The 21,615-nt window shown below is 34.9% G+C and overlaps 1 protein-coding gene and 1 long non-coding RNA gene across 6 annotated transcripts in view; one reads left to right on the top strand and one right to left on the bottom strand.

Annotated features, from left to right (window-relative positions):
- Window positions 1-3,716: 3,716 nt before the first annotated feature.
- LOC309666680 lies at window positions 3,717-17,199 on the top strand. The gene is made up of 2 exons (XR_014267236.1): window positions 3,717-12,286; window positions 13,789-17,199. It is a non-coding gene; the product is annotated as an uncharacterized lncRNA (long non-coding RNA).
- PHIP (PHIP subunit of CUL4-Ring ligase complex) overlaps window positions 14,895-21,615 on the bottom strand; it is a 125,773-nt gene continuing 119,052 nt past the window's right edge. For 4 of the 5 annotated variants that reach the window (XM_082474070.1, XM_082474069.1, XM_082474067.1 and 1 more), the window contains one exon: window positions 14,895-20,395. In XM_082474070.1, the coding sequence (XP_082330196.1) occupies window positions 19,758-20,395 (638 nt within the window). In that variant the 3' untranslated portion in view covers window positions 14,895-19,757. The remainder of the gene's footprint in view (window positions 20,396-21,615) is intronic. The other variant, XM_082474068.1, reaches the window with a different exon arrangement.

The raw sequence follows: 21,615 nt of genomic DNA, 5'->3' as shown, positions 1-21,615 counted from the left end.
GATTCTTCCCCCCAGCCCCTGGGGTTTTTTGTTTCTGTTTGTTGAATGTCACAGTTGTTTGTTTAGCAAGTTTTTTAAATTATTTTTGTAAAGACTGTATTCTTTGTCATGTGTGGCCTCCGAAATCTCTGTTCCATTAATTTAGGCGTCAGCTATTGATCTGACAGATTTTCTTAAACAATTAGGGCCCTCACTCCCCCCCCCACCCCCCGCAAGATGTACCTCCCAGATTAGCTTTGTGTTGGGACATGGACTCATGATTTAGGCAGCCTGTTTACAATTCTGCCATAGCCTTTACTTTCTGTTGTGAGGAGCATAAAGGTCAGACACAGGTGAAAGTTTAGCATCTTCTCAGGTCTTTTCTGAGCACGCATGCAGCCCTGGCATGCATATGGCTCCTAGACCATCTAGTATACATAGAAGCTTTTCAAAGCCTTTATTCCCCCATGTATTATCTTTCTTCCAAGCTTTTCAGTCTGCCTGCTGCTTACCCCATCTGATCTGCCTTGCTTCAGGCAGCTGTGGTTAGTACATTTTTCTTTAAATCCTTTTGACAAACGCCACCCAGGGGACCACTTCAGCCCTGCGAAAGTTCAAATGTAGCTGAAACAAAGGCAAGCCCCTGACCTGATACTTCCAGGAGCCACTAGACCAGTCAAAACACACAACTGCAATTTTTTTAGACACCACATTACAGCGGCCCTCGCAGTGAGCCCTGAGGGAACTCAGGATGGAAACAAAGAATGCCTGCCATCTAGCAGTCTACTGCTGCACCCACCCCAGATGGTGTATCCTGAGGAGACTCAGGATGAGAAAACACATGATACTGGCCCCAGATAGCTGAGATGCATGTAAAAGGAATGATTTCAGTGAGGCCAGACTCTTGCATCTTCTGATGCATAAGATATCCGGTTTTGTTTTACTAACAGTCATCTTTTGATGTTCCGACTACCTGGTCTTTTGTTGCAAAAACTCCTATACATCCTGGCTTCTCCCCCTTCCTCTTTGGAGCAGTCTCTCAGAATTATCTGAGATGCTCTGTCCAGGGCTTAAGTCCTCAATTTTGTCCACTGAATAAAACATAGCTCAACCTTTAGGTTGTGCATTTTTTTTGGTCAAAGGTTTTGGCAACTAGTTATGAAGGGACTCAGAGAGGACTTCTCCGCTTCGCCTGAACTCTATGGGGGTCCGGAGCCTTGGTACCAGCAGAAGCCTCTTGTGCCCATCCACGTCCTCGGAGAGTCCAGACAAATTTGGGGGAGTTTGTCCTGGTTCTAGCATCTCCCATTATTGGTTGGTAATCCTAAGTTTTATTTGGTGCTGTTAAACTCCTCTCTGGAGGAGTAGGTTATCCTTGAAACTTAGTTTCAAGAAGAGGTACCTGGGTTATCCTCAGTGAAAGAGACACTGGGAAGATTTCACTCAATTTAGACACTGAGGGGTTTATCCTCAGTTGAAGGACTGGGAACGCTTTGCTCAGTTAAACACTGAGTAGGGTTGGACTGAGTTATTAGAGGGAAGACTGGCCTGTTCTTTTTCCTTGAATTGACTACGCTAACGATTTTATTTTGACAAACCAACCTCTGAATGGGGAATAAAACTTTCAAAACAAAAGAAAAAGGAGCGACATATTGCCAGCCTCCAGTTAATAACCCAGCCAAATTTATGTACGTACAAAACTTTGGAGTATTTACTTAATTGGAAATTAAAGGAAATCTCACCCTGAAAATAAGGGGGCTCTTTTATTGCATATTACAGTTAAATTTAGAAAGCCGGCTTGATAAAAATCTTTTCAGAATTCTGACCTTAAACAACAGCCTTGTAGGGGGAACTTGCCTTTCTCCTCCTGTGTCTTTGAGATGTAAATGTTCTGCCTGATCTTGTGTGTGTGTGTGTGTGTGTGTGTGTGTGTGTGTGTGTGTGTATTGAAACCTTGACCTCTGCCATACTGTTTTTGGGAGTAAACTTTCTGGGTCTTATTTAGGTGGTATCCTCCCCACTCTCTTATGGGGAAGCCTCTTGCCTCCTATTGGTTTGAATCACTATGACTATATATCTCATTAATAGCCAAATGGTGGATCCTTTAAATTGGAGAAACTTCTAAATTTGTAAATTTTTAAAAAGCTCTCATTATAAACAGCAGCTTTATTGGTACCTATAAAAAATCAAATTAAAGATGGAAAAAAGAAATCTAATGGTTAACCTAAGAACTTCCTTAGTTTAACACAAATAAAAAAAACTGGTTTGGGAAGCTTTACTTGTGGTCTTTGCTTTCCCTCAATGGGTATTACAGATGCTAATAAAAACATTAGAATAATTAATGTTAACAGGAAAAAAAAAAAGTAAGGAAAGCCTAGATATTTTTTTCCCAACAATGTAGAAATTTTAAAAAGATTTATCCCAAACGGATAAAGAAATCTTTAGATGGTTATTTGAAATGGGATAAATAAAACGAACATTTATGGGATTAAAAAACCAAGGTTTTGATATTACAGTACCTAAGGTTAAATGAGCCAAAAGGGATCCCCTACTGGTCCCCAACATTAAAGGCCAAACAAGTCTGCTCTATTTACCCCAGTTTAATATATAAAATCCTTATAAGTAAATTAAATGCAAATAAGAAGAGCTTTTGGGTGAACTCTTTAAAAATAATTATGTTTTTAAAATGTCTACTTAAAATGATCTCTCCAGATACTTGGTAACTTAAAATTCTAGAGTTACACTAATTTAAGTTAAATGATGGAAGTTTATTGAATAGCTAGATCATTTCCCAAAAATATAAAATACTGAGACATCAATTACTAAACAGAGAAACTAAAGGTGTTTCAGACTATTAATGAATATGTTTGGTGCTATCCTGAGGTGTCCTCTATAAGAAAGCAAATGTTTTTAGAAATTGTCACTGGTATTACGTTCACAATCTACAGAATGCTAATGTAAAAGAGTTAATAATTGCTTGCTTCTTAGTTTTCACTAGAAATTAAGGTTTGTAAGAGTTGAAGATTCTAATTTAAACATGTAATTAAAGCTAATAGAAATAATAAGGAAACATTTCAGTATACAGTAGGAAAGTAGGCTGTGTGTCTTCAGTAAAGAAGGTATGAGGAATGGAATTGCGTTGTATTAAGGGAAAAGAAAGTAGGTTTAGATCTGTTTGTTTGGGGATGGAAAAATAAGGGACAAACTAATGGATACAGAAAATGATGGAAGGCTGTGGAAAGGAACCCGGAGAAAGTTTTATGCATGGTCAGGATTAGCTAAATTTAGATTGAATTTAAATTAGTAAATGGATCTTGTTAAAAGTAAGCTAGTAAAAGACTGGAATTTGATTCCTCTCTTGTTTACGAGAACAAAGTTTCTTGAGTGCTCCTATTAGATAAAAGATTGAGCTTCGGGCTTCCCTGGTGGCGCAGTGGTTAAGAATCTGCCTGCTAATGCAGGGGACACGGGTTCGAGCCCTGGTCTGGGAAGATCCCACATGCCGCGGAGCAACTGGGCCCGTGAGCCACAACTACTGAGCCTGCGCGTCTGGAGCCTGTGCTCCACAACAAGAGAGGCCACGATAGTGAGAGGCCCGCGCACCGCGATGAAGAGTGGCCCCCGCTTGCCGCAACTAGAGAAAGCCCTAGCACAGAAACGAAGACCCAACACAGCCAAAAATAAATAAATTAATTAATTAATTTAAAAAAAAAAAAAAAAAAAAAAAAAAAAAAAGATTGAGCTTCCATGCCCTTAAGTGATCTGTATTTGATTTTTGAAATCTTTTTATTATTTTGGTTAAATGAATAAGTATTGTTTCACAGTGTCCTATGATCCTATTGTGTTTTAAAACCTTTTTAAACAAAACTTCCCAAATATCAAATTCTAACTAAAGTTCTTTTAGCCTCCAGCTAACTCTAGGATGCTTTGAAGGAACCCTGAGACATCTCAGAGAGGAATGTTAAATTAAATAGGCTTATTTGGTATGTTAAATTACTTGAAAAACATTGCCAAGTGATTGGAGGTGAATCTTAGTTTATAGTGTATGGATAAATGTCATTAATATAAATATTCCAAAATTTATATGGAACTCCTAAAATCTCATATACCTTGAAATAAGGTAATCTTAAAATGTTGTATGTCACAGAAGTATCCAAGTTTCTTGCCAATTTTATTGTAATCAAATCTTTAAGTATGCCATTTTAAGTTTTGACCTTTATAGACAATCATTATTTTACACTGATGCTTTAAAAAATGAAGATCTTCAAGAAGACTCATAAAAGCGCTTTTAAACAAATATAAGTTTCTGATAGCCTTTAGATAATACCACTGAACTAAATAACAAATGACAGAACTCTAAGGGAAAACCTGATGACTTCATTCAGATAAATAGGAATTAATTACATGGGACTAAATGAACTGATAAATATGATTTATAACTTTATGACTCTTGAGAAATACACTAGTTTTTAATCTCTGATTTTCAGAAAAACCTTTCTTCTTATGCTATGACCTCCAACAAGTTGATAAAGTATACCTTTGTAAACAAAGATGAAACGTTTATCTTTTTTCCTTCTAGAATTTGGATTCTCCAGCTGGCTCTCCTATGGGCTTCATGGCTTATTGCAACTGAATTACAACTGGTTATACTAATCATTGTTTTAATTTGTTCTTTGTTTCCAAATTGTTTATGCTTTGTGTCTCCCAGCCTCACTATGATTTTATTTAATGTTACTAGCGGTATTACTTATATCCTATTTTATAAGGTTATCTCTTACATTACACAACGTGTAAACAGGCCTCCAACAAAATTAATGATGGCTAAACATCTTGAGGAAATAGATCATATTTATGACTAATAAAATAATCGTAATAGTGTGATTCTAGGTATGGGAAGAAGCAACAGGGGAAAATATTTCCTGGATAACAATATACTAGTAAGACAGGAACCAGAGAATTTTTTTTATTGGAGTATAGTTGATTTACAATGTTGTTAGTTTCTGCTGTACAGTAAAGTGAGTCAGTTATACATACACATATATCCACTTTTTTTAGATTCTATTCCTATGTAGGTCATTACAGAGTATTGAATAGAGTTCCCTGTGCTATTCAGTAGGTTCTTTTAATTATCTATTCTATATATAGTAGTGTGTATATGTCAATCTCAATCTCCCAATTTATCCCTCCCTCCCCCTTCCCCCCACCCTGTAACCATAAGTTTGTTTTCTAGATCTGTGACACAATTTCTATTTTTAAATAGGTTCATTTGTACAATTTCTTTAAATTCCACATATATGTGATATAATATGATATTTGTCTTTTTCTGTCTGACTTCACTCAGTATGACAATCTCTAGGTCCATCCACGTCACTGCAAATGACATGATTTCATTCTTTTTTATGGCTAATATTCCATTGTATATATGTATCACATCTTCTTTATCCATTCCTCTGTTGATGGATATTTAGGTTACTTTCAAGTCCTGGCTATCGTAAATAGTGCTGCAATGAACATTGGGGTGCATGTATCCTTTTGAAATTATGGTTTTCTCCAGATACATGCCCAAGAATGGCATGATTGCTGGATCATATGGTAGCTCTATTTTTAGTTTTAAAAGGAATCTCCATACTGTTCTCCATAATGGCTGTACCAGTTTACATTCCCACCACTGTCCAGGAGAGTTCCCTTTTCTCTACACCCTCTCTGGCATTTATTGTTTGTAGATTTTTTGATGATGGCCATTCTAACTGCTTGAGGTGATACATCATTGTAGTGTTGATTTGTATTTCTCTAATTATTAGTGTTGTTGAGCATGTTTTCATGTGCCTCTTGGCCATCTGTATGTCTTCTTTGGAGAAATGTTTATTTAGAACTTCTGCCCATTTTTTGATTGGGTTATTTTTTCTTTTGATATTGAACTGCATGAGCTGTTCGAATATTTTGGAGATTAATCCCTTGTCGGTCGCTTCATTCGCAAATATTTTCTCCCATTCTGTGGGTTTTCTTTTCGTTTTGTTGATGGTTTCCTTTGCTATGCAAAAGCTTCTAAGTTTAATTAGGTCCCATTTGTTTATTTTTGTTTTATTTTCATTACTCTAGGAGGTGGATCAAAAAAGATCTCACTGTGATTTATGTCAGAGAGTGTTCTGCTTATGTTTTCCTCTAAGAGTTTTATAGTATCCAGTCTTACCTTTAGGCCTTTAACCCATTTTGAGCTTATTTTTGTGTATGGTGTTAGAGAATGTTCTAATTCATTCTTTTACATGTAGCTGTTCAGTTTTCCCAGCACCACTGATTGAAGAGACTGTCTTTTCCCCATTGTATATTCTTGCCTCCTTTGTCATAGACTAGGTAATCATAGGTGCATGGGTTTATCTCTGGGCTTTGTATCATTCCATTGATCTATACTTCTGTATTTGTGCCAGTACCATACTGTTTTGACTACTGTAGCTTTGTAATATAGTCTGAAATCAGGGAGCCTGATTCCTCCAGCTCCATATTTCTTAAGATTGCCTTGGGTATTCAGGGTTTTTTGTATTTCCATAAAAATTGTAAATTTTTTTTGTTCTAGTTCTGTGAAAAATGCTATTGGTAATTTGACAGGGATTGCACTGTATCTGTAGATTACTTTAAGTAGTATAGTCATTTTCACAATATTGATTCTTCCAATCCAACAACATGGTATATCTCTCCAACTGTTGTGTCATCTTTTATTTCTTTCACCACCATCTTATAGCTTTCTGAGTATAGGTCTTTTGCATCCTTAGGTAGATTTATTCCTAGGTATTTTATTCTTTTTATTGTGATGGTAAATCGGATTGTTTCCTTAATTTCTCTTTCTGATCTTTCATTGTTAGTGTATAGGAATACAAGATATTTTTGTGTATTAATTTTGTATCCTGCAACTTTACTGAATTCATTGATGAGCTCTAGTCATTTTCTGGTAGCATCTTTAGGGTTTTCTATGTATAGTATCATGTCATCTGCAAACAGTGACAGTTTTACTTCTTCTTTTCCAATTTGGATTCCTTTCATTTCTTTTTCTTCTCTAATTGCCGTGGCTAGGACTTCCAAAACTATGTTGAATAAAAGCGGAGAGAGTGGATATCCTTGTTGTTCCTGATCTTAGAGGAAATGCTCTCCGTTTTTCACCATTGAGAATGATATTTGCTGTGGGTTTGTCATATATGGCCTTTATTATGTTGAGGTGTGTTCCCTCTATGCCCACTTTCTGGAGAATTTTTATCATAAATGGATGTTGAATTTTGTCAAAAGCTTTTTCTGCATCTATTGAGATGATCATGTGGTTTTTATTCTTCAGTTTGTTAATGTGGTGTATCATATTGATTGATTTATGTATGTTGAAGAATTCTTGCATCCCTGGGATAAATCCCACTTGATCATGGTGTATAATCCTTTTAATGTGTTGTTGGATTCAGTTTGCTAGTATTTTGTTGAGGATTTTTGCATGTATGTTCATCAGTGATATTGTCCTGTACTTCTCTTTTTTTGAGATATATTTGTCTGGTTTTGGTATCAGGGTTATGGTAGCCTCATAGAATGAGCTTGAGAGTGTTCCTTCCTCTGCAATTTTTTGGAATTTTTTGAAAAGGATAGGTGTTAACTCTTCTCTAAATGTTTGGTAGAATTCACCTGTGAAGCCATCTCGTCCTGGACTTTTGTTTGCTGGCAGTTTTTTTTTAAAATTTTATTTATTTATTTATTTATCCATTTATGGCTGTGTTGGGTCTTCGTTTCTGTGCGAGGGCTTTCTCTAGTTGCGGCAAGTGGGGACCACTCTTCATCGCGGTGTGTGGGCCTCTCACTATCGTGGCCTCTCTTGTTACGGAGCACAGGCTCCAGACACGCAGGCTCAGTAGTTGTGGCTCACGGGCCTAGTTGCTCCACAGCATGTGGGATCTTCCCAGACCAGGGCTCGAACCCATGTCCCCTGCATAAGCAGGCAGATTCTCAACCACTGCGCCACCAGGGAAACCCTCTCCATATTTTCTATTTCTTCCTGAAATAGAAAAGAAACCTTCCTGAAAAGTTGAACCTTTCTAAGAATCTGTCCATTTCTTCCAGGTTGTCCATTTTATTGGCATATAGTTGCTTGTAGTAGTCTCTTATGATCCTTTGTATTTCCGCAGTGTCAATTGTAACTTCTCCTTTTTCATTTCTAATTTTATTGATTTGAGTCCTCTCCCTTTTTTTTCTTGATGAGTCTGGCTAAAGGTTTATTAATTTTGTTGATCTTCTCAAAGAACCAGCTTTTAGTTTCATTAATTAGTCTTTGCTATTGTTTTCTTTGTCTCTATTTCAATTTATTTCTGCTCTGATATTTATGATTTCTTTCCTTCTACTAACTTTAGGTTTTGTTTGTTCTTCTTTCTCTAGTTGCTTTAGGTGTAAGGTTAGGTTGTTTATTTGATATTTTTCTTGTTTTCTGAGGTAAAGTGGTATTGCTATAAACTTCCCTCTTAGAACTGATTTTGCTGCATCCCGTAAGTTTTGCATTGTCGTGTTTTCGTTGTCATTTGTCTCTAGACATTTTTTGATTTCCTCTTTGATTTCTTCAGTGATCCATTGGTTGTTTAGTAACATATTGTTTAGCTTCCATGTGTTTGTGTTTTTTTACAGTTTTTTTTTCCTGTAATTGATTTCTAATCTCATAGCATTGTGGTTGGAAAAGATGCTTGATATGATTTCAATTTTCTTAAATTTACCAAGGCTTGATTTGTGGCCCAAGATGTGATCTATCCTGGAGAATATTCCAGGTGCACTTGAGAAGAAAGTGTATTCTGCTGCTTTTGGATGGAATGTCCTATAAATATCAATTAAGTCTATCTGGTCTAATATGTCATTTAAGGCTTGTGTTTCCTTATGAATTTTCTGTCTGGATGATCTGTCTATTGGTGCAAGTGCTGTAAAGATCCCACTCCTATTGCGTTACTGTCGATTTCCCCTTTTATGGCTGTTAGCATTTGCCTTATATATTGAGATACTCCTATGTTGGGAGCATATATATTTATAATTGTTATATCTGCCTCTTGGATTGATCCCTTGATCATTACATAGTGCCCTTCCTTGTTTCTGGTAACTGTCTTTATTTTAAAGTCTATTTTGTCTGACATGAATATTGCTACTCCAGCTTTCTTTTGATTTTCATTTGCAGGGAATATATTTTTCCATCCCCTCACTTTCAGTATGTATGTGTCCCTAGGTCTGAAGTGGGTCTCTTGTAGACAGCATATATACAAGTCTTGTTTTTGTGTCCATTCACCCAGTCTGTGTCTTTTGCTTGGAGCATTTAATCCATTTGCATTTAAGGTAATTATCAATATGTATGTTTCTATTGCCATTTTCTTAATTGTTTTGGGTTTGTTTTTGTAAGTCATTTTTCTTCCCTTCCTCTTTTGTTCTCTTTTCTTGTGGTTTGATGACCATTTTTAGTGTTGTGTTTGTGTTGCTTTTACTTTTTTGTGTGTATCTATTGTAGTTTTTGGGTTTGCTGTTCCCAAGAGGTTTTGATTTAGCAGTCTATATGTATACAGAAGTGTTTTAAGTTGCTGGTCTCTTTCCCACCTAGAGAAGTTCCTTTAGCATTTGTTGTGAAGTTGGTTTGGTGGTGATGAATTCTGTTAGCTTTTGCTTGTCTGTAAAGTTTTTGATTTCTCCACCAAATCTGAATAAGAGCCTTGCTGGGTATTCTTGGTTGTAGGTTTTCCCCTTTCATCACTTGAAATATATCGTGACACTCCCTTCTCACCTGCAGAGTTTCTGCTGAAAACTCAGTTGATAACATTTTGGAGATTTCCTTGTATGTTATTTGTTGCTTTTCCCTTGTTGCTTTTATATTTTAAATTTATTTATTATTTATTTGGCTGCACCACATGGCATGTGGCATCTTAGTTCTCCAACCAGGGATTGAACTCATGCAGTGGAAGCACAGAGTCCCAACAACTGGACCACCAGGGAAGTCCCCCCTTGTTGCTTTTAGTATTTTTTCTTTGTCTTTAATTTTGGTCAGTTTGATTAATATGTATATTGACGTGTTCTTCCTTGGGTTCATCCTGTGTGGGATTCTCTGCTCTTTCTGGACTTGAGTGTTTCCTTTCTCGTGTTAGGGAAGTTTTCCGCTATTATATCTTCAAATATTTTCTCAGGACTTTTCTCTTTCTCTTCTCCTTCTGGGACCCCTATAATGCAAATGTTGGTGCGTTTAATATTGTCTGAGAGGTCTCTGAGACTGTTCCCATTTCTTTTCATTCTTTTTTCTTTATTCTGTTGTGTGGAAGTGATTTCCACCACTCTGTCTTCCAGGTCACTTATCCGTTCTTCTGCCTCAGTTATTCTGCTGTTGATTCCTTCTAGTGTATTTCATTTCCGTTATTGTATTGTTCATCTCTGTTTGTTCTCTAAATCTTCTAGCTCCTTGTTAAACATTTCTTTTACTTTCTTGATCTGTGCCTCCACTCTTTTTCCGAGATTTTGGATCATCTTTATTATCATTACTCTGAATTCTTTTTCAGGTAGATTGCGTATCTCCTCTTCATTTAGTTGTTCTTGTGAGTTTTTATCTTTTTCCTTCATTTGTAACATATTTCTTTTTTTGTCTCACTTTCTGTGTTTGTGGTCTCCTTTCCACAGGCTGCAGGCTTGTAGTTCTTGCTTCTGGTGTCTGCCCCCTGGTGGGCAAGGTTGGTCCAGGGGCTTGTGTAGGCTTCCTGGTGGGAGGAACAGGTGCCTGCCCTCTCGTGGGTTAAGCTAGGTCTTGTTCCTCTAATGGGCAGGGCCTTGTCAAGGGGTGTGTTTTGAGGTGGCTGTGAGCTCAGTACGACTTTAGGCAGCCTGTCTTCTGATAGGTGGGGTCTGCAGCAAGAAGAGGTACAGGAAGAAGCCCAGCACCCAGACGCTGTGCAGACAGCAGGTCCTCATGTCTCCACCACCCAGAGAATTTTAAATTATCAACCAGGCCTAATCCAGAAATTAGCCCCTGGAATGGCATATCAACAAAACCTTCGGGGACTTCCCGAGCGGTCCAGTGGTTAAGACTCCACCTTCCAATGCAGGGGACCCAGGTTCGACCCCTGGTTGGGGAACTAAGGTCCCACATGGATCTAAGACTCCACATGCTGCACAGTGTGGGAAAAAAAAAAATCTTCACCTGATCTGGGATGAATTTCCCAGTGCCACGGGACAAAAATTGTTCATGAAATGCCTCCCAAACATTGGTCGAATTTATGATCATGAGGGGGCACTGTGAACTAAGAATGCCACCTGCCATATCACTAAACAAAGGATGTGGCAGCCATCAAGCCACCACATTACAGCCGCCCTGATGGTGAGCCCTGAGGGAACTCAGGGTGGAGGCAGGATGCCCCCCACATCTAGCAGTCAGCTGCTGCAGCCGCCCCAACGGTGCACCCTGAGGAGACTCAGGATGAGAAAGCACAGGATACTGGCCCCAGATAGCTGAGGTGCATATCAAAGGAATGATTTCAGACAGCCCAGACTCTTGCATCTTCCCATATGTAGAAACGCACTAAATTCTGAAACTTGAGATATCTGGTTTTCTTTAATCTTTTGATGCTCTGACTACCTGGTTTTTTGTTGCAAAAAACTCCTATATATTCTGGCTCCTCCTTTACCTCTTCTGAGCAGTCCCTCAGAGCTATCTGAGATCCTGTGTCCTAGGCTTAAGTCCTCAGTTTTGTCCACTGAATAAAACAAAACTCTCAACTTTTAGGTTGTTTTTTTTTTCCAGTTGACAGCGTTTATGTTTGACTTGTTACTGACTAAAGTTGTAGAAATGAAGCTATAAGATCTGTGTTTCTGTCTGTAACCAACAAAAGCCTTTACCCTAAGTATGAAATGATTTCCTACTACCAGAAAGTATTAATAAATTGAACTGAAGCATCTCTTAAAGGACTTCAAAGGAGCTCTCTTCTGATTGGTTTATAGAGATTAAATGTGTTTTTATAAACTTAATATTTCCCAAATTCACAGAAAATAGCGAAACTAAATTTCTAGTATTTTAAGTAAGAGACATTAAAAACAGTCTTACAGAAGCAACAAGCTCACAATATTTTAAGAATTTCAATTCATATAATTAAGATGAATCTTTGGACAAATTAAACTTATTTAATAACTTTGGTTTTAAAAAAATGGCTGTCTTTTCTATATAAATATGGAGTATAATGCAAGAATATTTTGCTTTTTTTAAAATGAGAACTGGGTCTGCTATCTCAAGAAGAGACAAGTTAATCTGAAGCCCCTAAATTTCTCATGCTGGTCTACTGACTAGGTAAGCTAACACTACTCTTACATAATATTTGGAAGAGCTAAAAACATAAAATATGTGTTCAAATTAATTGAATCATAATTCTGACAAATGTTTTTATAACAGTAATTATGTTCTGTAGTATGTCAGCTTGAACATAATTTCCAAGATCTTCAGGTAACTTAAAACTTTGGACTAATATTAAACGGAATTAACGGTTAATCATTGGGTACCTATTTAATTGTAAAATTCAATACTGAAATATTGCTAAGCATAATTTCAAGTTTATATACATCTGGTTATATTTATATACCATGGAGTGGCTATCTTTGGGTCATGTATTTAATGAACATGTTTATTTTTGCAATTTTAAGATTTAGAAGTTATACGTATTCATGAGTTTCCTATTCTACAAAAATGCTTGCACCTGACAGTTTTCAAATTACTTTCCTTCCAATTTTCTCTGAAATCGAATTTAGTTACTTTGGTTGAAGTTTGTAATTCATGTAGGTAGTTGAGACCAAGAACAAATAGTGACAGAGAAATAAAACTGAATATCAGGATAACGGAATGAGTTTTTCTAGGACAAAGAGTTTTGTCCTGAAGTGTCTATTTGTTCCAAAATATGAAAAACAAGTATATACAAGTAGCAGAGAGAATAGGAGCCTGAAAAAAAATGATAAAGTGCATTAAAAATTTGACAATTACCCTCCCTTTGATACACTTATTCAGGTGAAGAGGGGGAGGGAAGAGCTTGTAAAACCTTTATTGCTAAGTATTATGTCAATACCAAAGTAGAATTTGGTTTTCTGTTACAATAATCTCGTTTTCAAAGAGCTTGAAAGAAGACTGAGTTGCTCTTTAGCTTCTGTATAATCTGCTCAGATTTTCCATATCTCATCAGGGTAATTTGCTTTGCTTTGTTTTGACTTTATAATGTCCTTTTTATTAAAACAAAGATCAAAACGAAGAACAAACGTTTTCCACTTGCCAAAGATCTAAGTTTTCTTAAAATAATTCTGCCTTCTATATTTAAATATTTTATTTCATTTTTAATTAAATGGGAAACCAATTATTATTCTCAGGCACCCATGATTAAATTTTCTCAAACTCTTTTGACTTTGCTTTCCCAAGACTGGACCTTAAATAAAAATTTCAGGATGTGTTTTACACTAAAACTATCTTTGAGATTCCTTAGAGGGCCCTTGGGAAAAATCACAAACTTTAGTACTTTTTATTACCAGTAAACAAATATTTCAACTCAACTCACAATGTATAGTGTGTTGCAACAGCACAGTTGAAACTAAGGGTTCAGAAGTTCTCATAACTACAATCAGGTCATGGCCACAAGGCACAGGTTGCCTGAAAGCTACACATTAAATGGCATATTTTCTTTAGGGACTAAATAGAAAAGCCAAGATTGAGTCATGAATGCAGAAGACAATATACACATGAGAAATAATCATAAATTATTTGCATTGAATTGGACATTGCAGATTATCTAATCAATTTTTTTAACTTTACAGATGAGGAAAGTGAAACTCAGAGATGAAATGACTCAACTCCAAGCCCAGTTCATCCCGTTACACTGTGTTGTCAACATGTCTAATATATTAGGCAGAAAAGGTACTTAAATGAATCTTTTCCACTATTTTTTTCCCCAAACAAAACCGAAAAGAATAATCTATATATGGTAAAACATGTTAAATGCAAAAAGATGACAAATACAAGGTATTCTATTGCAAAGAACAGACATTTTGAGCTTTGGCTTTTAATCTTATTGTTCTCAAATAATGGAGATGCTTAGCCTAGAACATAAAGTTGATGTTATTACAAAAGAGAAACTAGTAAAAAGTGGTTGCTAAAAATAATATTTTTCTTGGCTGGTTCTCCTAAGTATAAACTAGGTATTAGTATCGGCATACTTTAGAAAGAAAAAAGGTACCTGGGAATGCTTATCTGTTTTCCTCAACTTATAAATTTATTTTATACAAAGTCATTTAAACAAAATTTCTTAAGGAGAAATGATCACTAAAAGCTACAAATTCACAAATTATCTCATGTGCTTAATTGGAGTTTTCATTTATCATAGCCTTATGCACTCTTTACACTAAAATTGGGATTCTCAGGATTGTCAATAAAAATGTATACCAATGTGAACAAATTTCTAGAAAAACAGCAATAGCCTTATGAATCTCATTCTGTATAACTGCTTAACAAATGAAACGTTTTCATCATTCTTCCATTTAATTTTCCCAGAAATTTCACTTCACACTTTTGAGAAAATACTTAAACTGTTCCTTTGAAATATATCTTAGAGAAAGAAGTCTGAATATTGAAGTATTATACCCAGTACAGTAACTTATGCATAGTAGCAAATCAATATAGTTTTAAGTGTACATATTGAAAAGTAAATGACATTTTTAACCTTTGGTTATTTTGGAATTAAATTACATTAGGGTACCCACAATCCTTTAATTAGCTAATGTATTTTAACATTTTGCCAAGTAGACAGGGCATTGGAGACACTAATGTACCAGCATTTACATAATACCTCTTGAAATTATGTACTGAGTGCTTTATGTGTTACCAAAAAAAAAAAAAAAAAAATCACGAGGCTCTACAAAACAGCTTAGAAAAACAAGTTTTCTATTTATTTAAAAATAAGTTTGTAGTTACTACATTGCAGGGACAGGAATTCTTACACATACATTCTAGTTTGTATAAAAGGATTCAAAGAATTATGCTTCAAAACTAACATAGAAAGTGTCCACCTAACAGTAAAGAAAGGTCCAATCAATATGTACAAAAACAAAGGGCACTGCTATTCTGGTGTGAGACTGCCGTTTATAACATGATACTCCAGGTTTCCAGAAAGAAAAAAACCAAAAACCTCAATAAAGCTAAATAATTAATTTGTTTTTAAACTCTGTTACTTATTACATACAACAGATTTGCTTGTGTTTAACATTGTTTTCTGTACAAAATAAGCATTTTAAATTTGCAAATGTGTCAGTTTCAACATTAACTCTCTAGGTCAGTTACTTTTTAAAACTGAGCTACATTCTACACGTCTAAATATCGTGTGACAGGATTTAACAGTTTTCTAAAAGATCTTTAAATAAGACCCCCATCTTGCAGTTTTAATATGGTCCAAAAATGTAACTTTGTATTTTGTCGAAATTTGTAGCCTTTCATCATGATCAATCAACACGCACAGTCTTAACAGTAACGAGCGTGTGTGCATCTGCCTCATAGGTGTGTGTACTATATATCATCTCAAACCTATTTTCTTAGCTCCTTAAATGTAGAAACTCATAGCCACCCACTATTATGTATTTGGTTTGTGCCATATAAGGTTAATTTCCTGATGATTTTATCTGCATTAAAAAAGTATTTCAACACAGAGCTATCAAAACTAAAAATTATATTTATAGCTCATAATATTTTCTAATTGTTTTACTACAGTGTGTACAAGGTTTTTATCTGGAGCGTCAAAAGCAGTACTTACAGTCTTCTGACTCAATGTGACCTCTTCTTGGGTATTGTACATAGTACAAAATGACCTTCTATCTGGAGTCCTTAGCTCAGTATAATTAAGAACAAAATAGCTTCTTAGTAAATGTAATATTTAGTTCAAATCACTTGGAAATTTGGGAAATGAGGGGAACTGCAAGGAGGGAAGTGAGGAAAAGGTATATTTTCCGATTTTAGTAGGAAAATAAATTGTCGCCTAAATTTAACTAAACCACTTCTCAACCTGTTTAAAAACAAAAAAACCCCAAAAAACAACTAAATACGGGTGTAATTCACAGAACATAAAAGTACTTCCCCTATTATGACTTTTAAAATCATATATTTCCTGCATATGAGAACACTTATAGCCCTTTTAAACACTCAAGTATCTTGGTCCTTTCAACTTACTCAAAAATAAATTTCAGGTGGACAAAAACATTCAGAATACCAATTTGTTTTCATTAGGTAGAACACAGTCAAAATTGCTTCCAGTTGACATCTGAGAGAGAGGTATGTTTGCATGTATAAAATGGAATGCTAGAATTAAACCCTATAAACTGGAGAAACTAATTTATATTACAAATCATATTTCAAAACATGTAAATGTTGCTAATATCATATAAGCTAAAAATATTATTTGAATACTTTTGTTAAAATGTCTGATTAATCTACTGCACTGCAGATAAGGGACAGTTCTAGATGTTAACATACGTGCTGCACAAAGATCTTTTTGCTGATCAGTGTATATTACATACTTCATTTCCAAGTGATACTAGATTCAACCAAACTTCGTGTCTCAGATGTGACCTAAACATGCTCACAAATATTCTATACAATTATTCTACTTAAGGAGGAAGATCGTTGTTACAAATGCTACCAAATAGTCTTCAAATTTGTGATGCTGTACAATAATAAAAACAATGAAAGCAAGGCCAAATCTTTAGTTCATGAATATATGCAGAAAACAGTCCAATGCCATAATAGCAGATTGCAAAGAATAAAATTTTTAAGAAGTATGTCTACTGCCCAGAGTTATGAGATTGTAATTAGACTGACTGTTTAATCTGCTCATTTGCAACATTTTGTAGTTTTATAAGATCTGATTGGGACTCGAGAATGTTGGGGTGGAGGGAGAGAAGATTAGGGTTAGGTACTTAAAAATACATAAATTGATTTACATTTTCTATGAATGTAATAACAAGTTATATTTCTGAAACTTTCAGGAAACTTAAAATTCTTTTATTGCTCACCTAAAACAACTGCCAACATTTCCTTTTGACCTATAAACAGTATATATACGGTGTTACTGTCTCAAAGAAGATATTTTCCAAGTGGTAAAACAGAACAAAACTATGGTGATGACTTAAATTTCTCAATTCAACTTTTGCAACGTATAGAAGCTAAATTATAAAAAAATAAAATCTAGATATATCTGGTTATTACTGATACATTTTTAAGTGTTTCAATTACAAAGAATCTGATCCAAGTCATTTTTGCCTTACTAAGTAACCAGTGTCTAATAATATCCAAATAGGTCATAAGTATATAGTGTCTTTAGAACAGGAATAATACATTTACTTGTTGCAGGTAAGATGGTAAATACTCATTTTTTTGCTCAAGAGTTAGAATTAATACACCCTACTAGTGGTATATTTCACTCTTAAGACTGTGTACGCTCTTCCTTTTCCTGTACACACCTTAAAACTGTACACATATTTTTTACAAAAATGGATTTTATAGTCTTATTTTCTAACACAATGCAGATAACATCAGGAAATTACATGTTTCAAATAGACTGCCTTCCAAAGCAACAAATTAATGACTTAAATTTCAAACATACACACTATTATTTTCAATACTGGTGTAACTGAGAGACTCATTTTTACTATACAACCAAGCCATCCATTTCTGCATTATGAAGAGTTTAACTACTGAATTTTAATTATATAGTTAAATATATTTGTTAGAAAAAAATAAATATACAAAAAACCTGAAAAATTTGAAATTATTTTCAACTGCAAAATCACAGCAATCCAGTTAAGATCTGGAAAATGGTTTACTTAATTTCATAGGAGGATTTCTGTACAAATTTAGTTACAAACAATCTAAAAAGCCCAAATGTATCACTTTTCCATCCTTTTTCAAGACAATCAAATGACAGCTAACATTTATCCCTACCAGAAATATTGTAGAAATAATTATGTAATGTATTTTGCCAAGGTTCAATTAAAGACTTTATTTTTCTATATCTGGGTCGTGCTGATACATATATTCCCCAACCTCGCTTTTTAAAAATGTAGTATCTGAAAATTTTGGCTACATTTTTGTACCATACCAGTCCTCAGAAAATACTACATTCTTTAAAACTTTTAAAAAAATGGACAATAATCTTTAAACAATAGAAATGGTATTTATGTTGGTTTTTAAGGTATAAAATAACTGTACCATAAACAAATAAATAACTGCTTTCCTTTTCCATAGCAGTACATATAGCAATACATTCTCCTAAGTCATATAGTTATCATTTACAATAGACAACTTAATTTTACTAATGATGCAAAAAATAATAGAATACAAGGCACAATCATTAAATGGAATTTTTCTTTAGGGTGTATACTGACATACCAGCGTGATAAGGATACCGTAAAAAGTGCAGAAAAAACACAATGTGCAATGAGACCACTGTATAAAACATGATTGCATAAAAAGTGATTTGGCCTATTTTTAAACCTTTAATAATTGAAAATAACCAATCTTCCCCTTAAAATTAAACTATAAAGTATGACATTTTAAAATTTTTATTCTACCATTATCTAAAAAATCCTGAAAAAACAATTTATACCTGGGTAATAGTATATAAGTATGTGTTTGTATATATATTTAATTATACCCATTTATCAATATATACACATACACACACAGACACATTTCTTTGTAAGTCATTTTAGCCTATTAGATATGTCTAAAGTTTAGAAATGACATTAATCCGGATTAACAAGTAAACATCAAATCCCATACCTTTTTCCTGTATTTTCCTTGAATCCTTTAACCACTTAAACATTTTCTCTAAAACATCTCTGTCAAAGGACCCACCAGTGCATTATTTTCTACTATTAGTACCAAAAAAAGATACACCTCAGCATAACTCTTTAATAACTTGCTCTTTAGAATAATATATAGCCTTTCCAATATTGAAAAAGTGTATGCTGTCCTGACAGTCAAAAACAGGCTTTCCACTGCACTGATTCTCAGTCTTTGGCACAATAAACAGAGATTGAGTGATTGACATAAGAATCAAGGTCTGAAAAATTAGACAGTCAAATGTTTTCCAATGTGGATATGTCTCCTTTTCATCAGTACATTTTCTCTTAAGTTTGGCAGAAATGGAATACAGCAAAAGCCTCCTCTAGATTCTTTGTAAAGGAACATTCTATAATTAAAATTAAACTTTTCAGGGTATCAAATGGTGGGAATTTTATATTTATCTTTAGAGGAAACACATTTCCTAATTTACTGCTACTCTGGTAACATCTGTTCTCCTAGGGACAAGACTTCTGTATCAACAGAAATGTACCTGGCTTGGTCAAAAATAATTCATTTTAACATAAAATGCTCTATCACTAGGAATATTATGCTCCTTAAGAGTATAGCAGAACTGTCTTCTTCAGAAATAAATTGGGAATTCTATAATATAGAGCCTCAATTTCCTTTGTTTTGAACAGTAAACGAAATGAACGTTGAAATGCATAACCTACCTAAGGGCAATAAATAGCAAACATTTAAAATATATATGTATATATTTATATATATATATATTCATTTAAAGAAGTGAAGTGTCTTGTAAGTTTGTTTTTTTTTGCAAATCAAATCATAACATTCCCTAATCCGTCATAGCAGCAAGGAAGCAGAAGCCATAGTTCTACATACTCCTTAACTGTACCTGCTTTATAGATTTTGAAGTAAAATATTTTGGTGCAAGTTACCAACCAATTAAGTTAGCTTTTGCTTTTTCAGTCAACTTTCGGACTCGTCCTCTACTAGAAGTTCCAAAAGTCAAAGAAGTGTCTTCAAACAACAGCTGCCTTTGCTCCTCTTCAGAGTCATCCTCGTTATAGAAGGCTGTCCTTCGACCTTGGTTTCTAGTTCTCATGTGAGGTTCAGAGCCTTTAAGTTCCTCGAACTCTTCTTCCTCATCCAGGGGATCGTCTGTCTTTTTTCGGTTACTTCTCCTTAGCATTTTAACACTTGTAGGAACTATGAGATCTGAGTCTAGTTTTTGTGTCTTCATCTTCCTTTTGGGTTTTCTGCCTCCACGACTCTTTTTCTGTAACAAATCCTCCTTTACAATATTAGTTTCAGAAAGAAAATTGCAGGCTGAAGAAGGAACTACTTCATCTCTGATGGGATGCATGCTATTTTGCTCCGAATCTTCGGGCTTTGCATACTGTAGCTTTTTGGGCTTCCTACCCCTCTTCTTGTGTGTAACTTCACCACTGCTGGTATTAACATCCACCTTAGGTTTCCTTCCAGGTCCTCTCTTCACAAGCTTAGACGGCTGCCCTCCGTGCCCATTTACTTGAATGCTTCCGGGTACAAGAGCATTGTTTTTACAATCTGCTGAAAGGGAACAACAGTGCACTTAATATACGGAACTGCTTTTTTATTTGACCCTCAAACCAGTCAATGAGTCCACTGCTATACTTATACGTAATGACATAATCCTAATTTTTTTTAACTAATATGAGAAAAAGAACTGACAAAAGGCTAACAGTTTAATGATATTATTTATCTTCTATTTAAAACTCACAGAGGAGAAGCATCCTTAATGAAGTCATTGATGACTTGACAAGAGGGAAATGAAACTCAGAGTGAATAAATTACTTGCCTAAGTTAATACTGTAAATTATGATAGAGCTGGGATTAGCCAAGGTTTCTTATTCCTACTACCTTTACTACACAGTCTAACGTATGAGCGTTGTTTTCATTACACAAAATGACCTGTTTACTCGTATGGAACTTCACCACCACAAAGCACTTTGTTTCCCTCATTAACACAGAATTTTTCTGTCTTCCTACCTTCAAAGCAGCTCCATCAGGGAAAATAATCTTAGCATAAAATCCATGACCTCTAAACTTGGTAATCGGAATAAATAAGCATTATCACCCCCCTCTACTTTACTCTAATCATTTTTTCTATTACGGATGGAGGAAAAAGGGATTATCAAGACTGGAATGATTCTAACTCTTATTTAATCCTCTCTTGGATGTGATGATCATGACCTCTCTGATATCAGAGAAGAATCTGTAGTCTAAATATTTCCTTATGTTCCTCAGAAGTAAAAAGGATCTCCTTTCCTACTAACTCCTATGCAAGAGGTTTGGAAGTACATCTACTGGAATAATTTATAACAGTTGTTCTCCATAAACACTACCATGGCTTTGATATTCTTCATCTATCCTTTTTACAAGAGTAGAAAAATAAGTTACTCTTGGTCACAGAATTTTTTAAAAAAGGGTTAAAAAAAATAGCAATTAAATGGCAGTTTTCTTCACAGGCTCTTTTTGGAACAGTCCTATCTCCTTATGTAACTGAACGGCAAATGACTGATTTATAATCATAAGCAATACTGGCTGCATATATCAATCAAATCCACTATGTGTGCAACTATTATCAGGATCAAAATCCCATTATAACAAACTCCACGACAAAGACCATTACGCTTTATTAAAAAATAAAAAAAATTCTGAAGATCAAATTCTAAATCTGTAGGATCTAGACATCATGATGAACTGCCTTTCTATGGTTTAAAAAAAAAAAAAAAAAAAGCTATTACCCT

Source organism: Balaenoptera physalus, assembly GCF_965194825.1.
Source record: "Balaenoptera physalus genome assembly, chromosome: 9".
NCBI classification, from domain to species: domain Eukaryota; kingdom Metazoa; phylum Chordata; class Mammalia; order Artiodactyla; family Balaenopteridae; genus Balaenoptera; species Balaenoptera physalus.
The sequence above is the reverse complement of the archived record's forward strand: the minus strand, read 5'-3'. Positions and strand labels throughout refer to the sequence as shown.